Consider the following 10581-nt stretch of genomic DNA (forward strand, 5'->3'; position numbering starts at 1 on the left):
ACATATTCAGCGTGCACTTAGCCGAATGTACAGGTTTTGCTGCAGCATTTACCCACAAATTCAGTGTGCACTTAGCCAAATGTACAGATTTTGCTGCAAATTTCTGCCCCTTTTGGATGCACCTTAAGGGAGGAGGGGACTGTTCTGTTTTCCATTGATGGCAACGCGATATCTGCTGTCATCAGATGAGACCCCCAACTTGACTCCAGGCCCTGGAGCCAGAGGGGTCCCGCTATTCCCCCACCTAATGAGGCGTCATAGTTTGGAGCCTGGTTGCACATTTTACATTGGGGTCCACTAGTGTATAAGACACTGATATCCGTGGGGCTCCCCCGAGCAATGTCTTCCATGGCCCTCCAGCAGCAGAGGTGTTAATTTTTGCTGTATTTCGGCTTGTTATTATAAGCATGGCCTTTGACATTACTTTATAAAGCAGACATTGTTTCCACAGAGCAGCTAAAGAAACGGGTTGTAAATATTTGTCCCTAACACAAGACCCCACTGCTCGGCTGAGCCCGCCGCTGACAGACATGTCTGAGGGCACCGAGAAAATGTGAGCTAAAATCACTCCAACTCCTCCACCAAATTTATGGGCAGGAAGAAAAGCCGGCATTATACCATATAATACCCATTTATGGGGCCAGACAAGAAAGACCATCGCAGACATAAATAAACTTTCAATCTGCTGCCCAAATAGCTTAAAAAAGGCTTTTCTCCCAGTCCTGGGAAAGCTGGGTGATGGGCAAAATGGTCGTGATAGGCTCCAATAAAGGGTGACCCAGCTTTTCTTTATCCCTAATCAGCAAATCTGCTTATTTAATCAGCATATCTCCATCACATGTACTGGGCTGATTACTGTTCAGGAGTCTGGGAAAGCTGGGTGACAGACTTGATCATGAGGAGCTAATGTGAAAAAGTTATCCACTTTGAGTTCAAGGCAGATGTGCTTCTTAGGAATATAGAAAAGCTGGGTGACATCTCATGAGAAAGCTGTATTGATTGTTCACCCAGCTCTCCTTCATTCCAGAACAGCAAAGTTAATCCCTTACACATAAAGCAGTGTTACTATTCAGGACACTGAGAAAGCTGGGTGACTGCCTAAATCTATACTATAGTGCTCATCACCCAGCTTTTCTTGATTACTGAAAAGAAAATCTACACTGAGAAATAATATATACTATAGTGCTCATAACCCAGCTTTTCTTGATTACTAAAAGGCAAAAATCTACCTAACTATTAAACAATAACCCACCTTACATGTAAAAATTACATTTACTGTTCAGGGGGCTTGGAAAGCTAGGTGACATTTAATCCTTCATTCCAGAACAGTAAAGTTAATCTTTGATACCCCTTACACATAAAACAGTATTATTATTCAGGACACAGAGAAAGCTGGGTGACCACCTAAATAATCTATACCATAGTGCTCATCACCCAGCTTTTCTTGATTACTGAAAAGCAAATCTACACCAAGAAAGCTGGGTGACCATCTACATAATATAGTGCTCATCACCCAGCTTTATTTGAATACTGAAAAGCAAATCTACACAGAGAAAGCTGGGCGACCACCTAAATAATATATACTATTGTGCTCAACACCCAGCTTTTCTTGATTACTGAAAAGCAAATGTACCTAACTATTCAACAATAAAACCACATTACATGTAAAAATTACATTTACTGTTCAGGGGGCTGGGAAAGCTAGGTGACATTTAATCCTTCATTCAAGAAAAGCAAAGTTAATCTTTGATACACCTCTTCCACATAAAACAGTTTTACTATTCAGGACAGTGAGAAAGTTGGGTGACCATGTAAATAATATATACTATAGTGCTCATCACCCAGCTTTTCTCGATTACTGAAAAGCAAATCTACACCGAGAAAGCTGGGTGACCACCTAAATAATATATACTATTGTGCTCATCACCCAGCTTTCCTTGATTCCTGAAAAGCAAATCTGCCCATCTACTAATTTATACATCTCTTGTACATATATGAGACAGACGTCTGAAAAAGCTGTGTGACAACTTTTGAGAGAGCTATAGCAGCAGTCATTAATTGTCACCCAGCTTTCCTTGATTCCTGAATGGCAAATCTGGAATACACAGGTGGCAAAATTTTAAGTGTCCCTACAACTGCATTCTAGTCATCGACTGTGGACAAAGAGGTCACGCACCCGCTGATTGGGCGCCATGCCACATTACCTGTGCGGAGCCAGTCCTTGTGACCGATTGTTGCTGACTAGTGGGTTTGCATCTGACACTCGGGAAAGTAGAGTCATTGCTTTTTATAGACTGGATGAGCCTGATATTAGGAAAGTATTTGATTTTTTTTTTATGCAACCCATAATTTTGGTGAACGATTTGTCATTCTGTCTGCCCTAAGGGTTTTTTGGTACAGACTTAACCATTTCATTTCTGAAATGAAATCCCAAGCATTTTTTTTCTGTTTGGATTGATCCTGGGAAAGCTGGGTGATTTATAGCTCCTTTCACCCAACTTTCCCATATTCCTGCCTGGTGTCTATGCATCAATACAAAAGTGGCCATTCAAACTATATCCCCGATATTAATGAATGGCTAAAAGTATGTGCCCCCTCTAGGTTTCTATCATTAACAGAGAGTCAACATGATGCTCTTCACTATGGAACTACAAGCCCCAACATGCTACGCTAGGTGGCCTTGCATGCTTGAGCCATGAACTTGCAGTTCACATGTAGCTTAGAGCTATTGTAGAAGTTATCAGCCAAGTCAGGATTCTTCTCTATATCAGCGGTGTGCAACTGTGACTATCAGGGTGTTCTGGGACTTGTAGTGTCACGGTAGCATTGGTACGCAAATCATTTACGGTATATACTACAGTATGCGTGAACTGTATCATCCCAAACCTAGATTGTTAGCCCCAATGGGGACAGTGTTGCCAATGTATGTAAAGCACTGTGGAATTAGCAGCGCTATATAAGTGAATATAAATATCAGTAGTGTTCTTATCATACCAAGGAAGGGGGGGGGGGGATGGGAGGAGATTAGGAAGGAAGAGATATATATATATATATATATATATATATATATATATATATATATACAAACAAAGTTATTTTGCAACGATAGCCATAGCACACTATGAAAAGTGTCGGAACTTCGAATGGGCACTCAGCATATCTGAGAGAGAGTATATTATATAACAATTTATATAGCGCTATTAATTCCATAGCACTTTACATACATTGGCAACACTGTCCCCATTGGGGCTCACAATCTAAGGTCCCTATATATAATGTTCCAAGTTCCTGCAAACTTTTCATGGTATGTCATGGCCATAGATGCAATCATTTTGCAGATCTGGTGGGGGGATGGGTGGGGCACTGTCTCTCATTAAAGAGACCGGTCATGTATGGTGTAGTATTGAGAATGCGCCATGGAAAACAAAAAAAAAAAACAAAAACACATTCCAATTATCTAACTTTCTATCTCGTTAACTGGTTAGAATTTTGCTAATCTTTTTACTAGAATGTATGCAGACTTATCAGATGGCGGAATATTGGGGTACAGTTTTGGGTGCAGAGGGTGTCCTAGTGTCCCTCTGTCACACATTTTGCATTGGAGCTCTGGACTTAACTTTACCATGGGATTTTTTTTCAAGTTAATGACCATAGGGATCGGTGCAACTTCTTAAAAGGCTACCTTCTACTAATCTGTGACTTTTAATCAGTGCATCATTAATCATTATATCAGATATCTTAAAGATGCAGTGATTAAAAGTTAATTATCAGAAAGTGTTTGATAAGCCCATAAGAGGTGAAACTGTGAATCAATAATGCCCGTTAACCCTCCGTCCTCTTTTGAATTAATGGTTTATCAGTTATTTGGAAGTTTCAATATTATTGTTATGGAAAATTTAAAACTACAGGAAAGAAAAATGTAAACAACATAACTATAAACAAATAAACAAAGGCATAAACAAGGAGGAAGGAAAAGGAACACTGTATGCCTTGCATCATGGTCTTATCTATATGCACCACAAGTCCCAGCATGGCTCCTCTTACCTTGCAGGGGGAGGCCACTTCCTTGGATCATGGTCTTATATCTATATGCACCACAAGTCCCAGCATGGCTCCTATTACCTTGCAGGGGGAGGCCACTGCCTTGGATCATGGTCTTGTATGTATATGCACCACAAGTCCCAGCATGGCTCCTCTTACCTTGCAGGGGGAGGCCACTTCCTTGGATCATGGTCTTGTATCTATATGCACCACAAGTCCCAGCATGGCTCCTATTACCTTGCAGGGGGAGGCCACTGCCTTGGATCATGGTCTTGTATGTATATGCACCACAAGTCCCAGCATGGCTCCTCTTACCTTGCAGAGGGAGGCCCCTGCCTTGCATCATGGTCTTAGCTATATGCACCACAAGTCCCAGCATGGCTCCTCTTACCTTGCAGGGGGAGGCCACCGCCTTGGATCATGGTCTTAGCTATATGCACCACAAGTCCCAGCATGGCTCCTATTACCTTGCAGGGGGAGGCCAGCGCCTTGGATCATGGTCTTTTATCTATATGCACCACAAATCCCAGCATGGCTCCGCTTACCTTGCAGGGGGAGGCCACCGCCTTGGATCACGGTCTTATTTATATGCACCACAAGTCCCAGCATGGCTCCTATTACCTTGCAGGCGGACGCCACCGCCTTGGATCATGGTCTTGTATGTATATGCACCACAAGTCCCAGCATGGCTCCGCTTACCTTGCAGGGGGAGGCCACCGCCTTGGATCATGGTCTTAGCTATATGCACCACAAGTCCCAGCATTACTCCTCTTACCTTGCAGGGGGAGGCCACCGCCTTGGATCATGGTCTTAGCTATATGCACCACAAGTCCCAGCATTACTCCTCTTACCTTGCAGGGGGAGGCCACCGCCTTGGATCATGGTCTTATCTATATGCACCACAAGTCCCAGCATTACTCCTCTTACCTTGCAGGGGGGGGGGGGGAGGCCACCGCCTTGGATCATGGTCTTATCTATATGCACCACAAGTCCCAGCATGGCTCCGCTTACCTTGCAGGGGGGGGGGGGAGGCCACCGCCTTGGATCATGGTCTTATCTATATGCACCACAAGTCCCAGCATGGCTCCGCTTACCTTGCAGGGGGAGGCCACCGCCTTGGATCATGGTCTTATCTATATGCACCACAAGTCCCAGCATGGCTCCGCTTACCTTGCAGGGGGAGGCCACCGCCTTGGATCATGGTCTTTTATCTATATGCACCACAAGTCCCAGCATGGCTCCTCTTACCTTGCAGGGGGAGGCCACCGCCTTGGATCATGGTCTTGTATCTATATGCACCACAAGTCCCAGCATGGCTCCGCTTACCTTGCAGGGGGAGGCCACCTCCTTGGATCATGGTCTTTTATCTATATGCACCACAAGTCCCAGCATGGCTCCGCTTACCTTGCAGGGGGAGGCCCCCGCCTTGGATCATGGTCTTAGCTATATGCACCACAAGTCCCAGCATGGCCCCGCTTACCTTGCAGGGGGACGCCACCGCCTTGGTGAGGGAGTGCAGCCGGGCGCTGTACTCGGTGAACTTCTTCTGGTAGCGCAGCGCCGTCATCTGCAGCTCGCTCTGCGCCGCGCACAGCTGGGACACCAGGGACTTCTCCCTCTTGCCGGCCCGCAGCGCCCGCTTCTTCAGCTCCGTCTCCAGCCCGGAGATCTTGCCCTGCAGGAGGCCATTGTGGCCCTTCACCGCCTTCAGGCAGCAGTGCTCCCCGGCCTTGTGCTCCCGGTGGGTCAGCATCAGCCCGCAGCCCCCCTGGCAGATGCCCACCGCCCGGTGCTCGCAGCACTCCCGCATGTGCGCGTCCATGTCCCTCAGGTTGAGCACCTCGCTGCAGCCCTTGTTGCGGCACTTGGCCGGGGAGTAGTCGCACATCTCCGCGTGCTCCCCCAGGCTCTGCAGCCGCACCACCTTGTCGCATCCCCGGGAGTAGTTGTCACACTTGATCTCCAGCTTGAGGATGAGGCTCTTCAGGGGCAGCACGTGGTTCAGCTCCTTGGCAGAGATGCGTTGGCATTTCACCGGGCAGCTGCCCTGCTGGACCACCCATGGCAGGACGCAGCCTGCGCAGAAGACGTGTCCACAGGGGGTGGTCAGGGGGTCCTCCAGGACTCTGTTGCACAGGTTGCATTTGAAATCTGGGTCCACTTCCCCACTAAAGCGATCCAACTCAAAGCCCATAATGCTGCCCCTTGTAATAGCTCCTTGCTGGGCATTGGGAGCTCCCAGACTGGCTGGCTGCGGGCTGTGCACTGACTCACAGCGGAGCCTGTGGGGGCGGGGGCCTTCACCATATGTACTGGAGGCCGGGATTTACTTTCCAAGTCAAGGAGGGGCTGGGGAGACCAGAGGCACATGTGTCAGGAAAGTTCTGCAAACTCGGGACAAAACTACAACACACTCCGGCAGATACATTGTAACATTCCTAGCAGAATGCCCATTCCTTATCCTAGCAGAATGCTCATTCCTTATCCTAGCAGAATGCTCATTCCTTATCCTAGAATGCTCATTCCTTATCCTAGCAGAATGCTCATTCCTTATCCTAGCAGAATGCTCATTCCTTATCCTAGCAGAATGCTCATTCCTTATCCTAGCAGAATGCTCATTCCTTATCCTAGCAGAATGCTCATTCCTTATCCTAGCAGAATGCTCTTCCCATTCCTTATCCTAGAATGCTCATTCCTTATCCTAGCAGAATGCTCATTCCTTATCCTAGCAGAATGCTCATTCCTTATCCTAGCAGAATGCCCATTCCTTATCCTAGCAGAATGCTCATTCCTTATCCTAGCAGAATGCTCATTACATATCCTAGCAGAATGCCCATTCCTTATCCTAGCAGAATGCTCATTCCTTATCCTAGCAGAATGCTCATTACATATCCTAGCAGAATGCTCATTCCTTATCCTAGCAGAATGCTCATTCCATATCCTAGCAGAATGCTCATTCCTTATCCTAGCAGAATGCTCATTCCTTACCCTAGCAGAATGCTCATTCCTTACCCTAGCAGAATGCTCTTCCCATTCCTTATCCTAGCAGAATGCTCATTCCTTATCCTAGCAGAATGCTCATTCCTTATCCTAGCAGAATGCCCATTCCTTATCCTAGCAGAATGCCCATTCCTTATCCTAGCAGAATGCCCATTCCTTATCCTAGCAGAATGCTCATTCCTTATCCTAGCAGAATGCCCATTCCTTATCCTAGCAGAATGCCCATTCCTTATCCTAGCAGAATGCTCATTCCTTATCCTAGCAGAATGCCCATTCCTTATCCTAGCAGAATGCTCATTCCTTATCCTAGCAGAATGCTCATTCCTTATCCTAGCAGAATGCTCATTCCTTATCCTAGCAGAATGCCCATTCCTTATCCTAGCAGAATGCCCATTCCTTATCCTAGCAGAATGCTCATTCCTTATCCTAGCAGAATGCTCATTCCTTATCCTAGCAGAATGCTCATTCCTTATCCTAGCAGAATGCTCATTCCTTATCCTAGCAGAATGCTCATTCCTTACCCTAGCAGAATGCTCATTACTTATCCTAGCAGAATGCTCATTCCTTATCCTAGCAGAATGCTCATTCCTTATCCTAGCAGAATGCTCATTCCTTACCCTAGAAGAATGCTCTTCCCATTACTTATCCTAGCAGAATGCTCATTCCTTATCCTAGCAGAATGCTCATTCCTTATCCTAGCAGAATGCTCATTCCTTACCCTAGCAGAATGCTCTTCCCATTCCTTATCCTAGCAGAATGCTCATTCCTTACCCTAGCAGAATGCTCTTCCCATTCCTTATCCTAGCAGAATGCTCATTCCTTATCCTAGCAGAATGCTCATTCCTTATCCTAGCAGAATGCTCATTCCTTATCCTAGCAGAATGCTCATTCCTTATCCTAGCAGAATGCTCATTCCTTATCCTAGCAGAATGCTCATTCCTTATCCTAGCAGAATGCTCATTCCTTATCCTAGCAGAATGCTCATTCCTTATCCTAGCAGAATGCTCATTCCTTACCCTAGCAGAATGCTCTTCCCATTACTTATCCTAGCAGAATGCTCATTCCTTATCCTAGCAGAATGCTCTTCCCATTACTTATCCTAGCAGAATGCTCATTCCATATCCTAGAATGCTCATTCCTTATCCTATCAGAATGCTCATTCCTTACCCTAGCAGAATGCTCTTCCCATTACTTATCCTAGCAGAATGCTCATTCCTTATCCTAGCAGAATGCTCATTCCTTATCCTAGCAGAATGCTCATTCCTTATCCTAGCAGAATGCTCATTCCTTATCCTAGCAGAATGCTCATTCCTTATCCTAGCAGAATGCTCATTCCATATCCTAGCAGAATGCTCTTCCATTCCTTATCCTAGCAGAATGCTCATTCCTTATCCTAGCAGAATGCTCATTCCTTATCCTATCAGAATGCTCTTCCATTCTTTATCCTAGCAGAATGCTCTTCCCATTCCTTATCCTAGCAGAATGCTCTTCCCATTCCTTATCCTAGCAGAATGCTCTTCCCATTCCTTATCCTAGCAGAATGCTCTTCCATTCCTTATCCTATCAGAATGCTCTTCCATTCCTTATCCTAGCAGAATGCTCTTCCCATTCCTTGTCATAGCAGAATGCTCTTCCCATTCCTTATCCTAGCAGAATGCTCTTCCCATTCCTTATCCTAGCAGAATGCTCTTCCCTTTCCTTATCCTATCAGAATGCTCTTCCCTTTCCTTATCCTAGCAGAATGCTCTTCCCTTTCCTTATCCTATCAGAATGCTCTTCCCTTTCCTTATCCTATCAGAATGCTCTTCCCTTTCCTTATCCTATCAGAATGCTCTTCCCTTTCCTTATCCTATCAGAATGCTCTTCCCTTTCCTTATCCTATCAGAATGCTCTTCCCTTTCCTTATCCTATCAGAATGCTCTTCCCTTTCCTTATCCTATCAGAATGCTCTTCCCTTTCCTTATCCTAGCAGAATGCTCTTCCCTTTCCTTATCCTATCAGAATGCTCTTCCATTCCTTATCCTATCAGAATGCTCTTCCATTCCTTATCCTAGCAGAATGCTCTTCCCTTTCCTTATCCTATCAGAATGCTCTTCCCTTTCCTTATCCTAGCAGAATGCTCTTCCCTTTCCTTATCCTATCAGAATGCTCTTCCATTCCTTATCCTATCAGAATGCTCTTCCATTCCTTATCCTAGCAGAATGCTCTTCCCTTTCCTTATCCTATCAGAATGCTCTTCCCTTTCCTTATCCTAGCAGAATGCTCTTCCCTTTCCTTATCCTATCAGAATGCTCTTCCCTTTCCTTATCCTATCAGAATGCTCTTCCCTTTCCTTATCCTAGCAGAATGCTCTTCCCTTTCCTTATCCTATCAGAATGCTCTTCCATTCCTTATCCTATCAGAATGCTCTTCCATTCTTTATCCTATCAGAATGCTCTTCCATTCTTTATCCTATCAGAATGCTCTTCCATTCCTTATCCTAGCAGAATACTCTTCCATTCCTTATATTTCAGCTGCTGCAGCACCTCTTGCCTACCTAGCTAATTTACCCCTCTTTGACCAACCCTGCTCATTTTTGTAGCCACTTAAATATGCATAGAAGCAGTCTGTTTTTAACTTTGTTACATCATGTAATGATATGCATCCGATCCTGGATACTTATGTAAGATAATCAGTTTCTGATGAGTGAATTCATTGCCTGAGGGAGGCTCTGGAGTTTATATAAGCAAGTAAAATAAATAAAGAAATAAAAAAAATTTGCCAAATATTCATCTGCATTATTTGCACTATACTCCAGAGTATGTTAGAGCTATATAAATAAGACATCTTGGTCTAGTGATACATTGGTTAGAAATGGAGGATGAACAGGAGAAATCTGCACTGGAAGAAGCGCTGATCCAGAGATGGTAGAAATGGTGATTTTTATTTTTATTTGTAAACGTGTTTCTGAGACCGATTCTCCTTCATCAGGACAAAATGACTACAGAGCACCCGAGCATAATAGTGCCCGCTCATCACTAGTTACGAGTACAGAGCACCTGAGCATGGTAGTGCCCGCTCATCACTAGTTACGAGTACTGAGCACCCGAGCTTGCGGGTTGGATGGGTGCAGGGTCGCCTGGACTGCGCAGTGCGGTGCCGGATGGCATGGTAGTACCCACTCAGCCACAAATGGATGCAAAGTCTCTGGTAAACGAAACGGCTGGATGGACGGGTCCCGCAGCCGGCTGCTGTGGTTTCTCCCGGACAGGTGGTGGTGGCTGCCTTTCCCTGCACCTTTGTGTATGTTCGGTCCTGATGGATTCCCATCGGTAACCCGCTCCCCAGCGTATATATGTGCCGGAGGAGCCCTTTTGCCCGCAGGCTCTGACCCTTGGAACTCTAGCTGTGGCGGTAGCAGTATTTCCTTGCGCTGGTTGGACGGTTGCCTTCAATCGGGTCTTGGCTGTTAGGAAACCCCTGGGGTTCCGGTCACTGACGGATTTGACCTATTTAACAGCGACTCCAAGCCTGGTCGGGGTCCGCAGGCCCTGCCAGTTT

General features: G+C 45.6%; 1 protein-coding gene across 1 annotated transcript in view; it reads right to left on the minus strand.

Annotated features, from left to right (window-relative positions):
- PDZRN3 (PDZ domain containing ring finger 3) overlaps positions 1–6300 on the minus strand; it is a 326421-nt gene extending 320121 nt beyond the window's left edge. The window contains 1 exon segment of the mRNA XM_075321422.1: positions 5522–6300. Within this exon segment, the coding sequence (XP_075177537.1) occupies positions 5522–6235 (714 nt within the window). The 5' untranslated portion in view covers positions 6236–6300.
- Between the last annotated feature and the right edge of the window lie 4281 nt (positions 6301–10581).

The sequence above is a fragment of the Anomaloglossus baeobatrachus genome, chromosome 8 (genome assembly GCF_048569485.1).
Source record: "Anomaloglossus baeobatrachus isolate aAnoBae1 chromosome 8, aAnoBae1.hap1, whole genome shotgun sequence".
Classification (NCBI taxonomy): Eukaryota; Metazoa; Chordata; class Amphibia; order Anura; family Aromobatidae; genus Anomaloglossus; species Anomaloglossus baeobatrachus.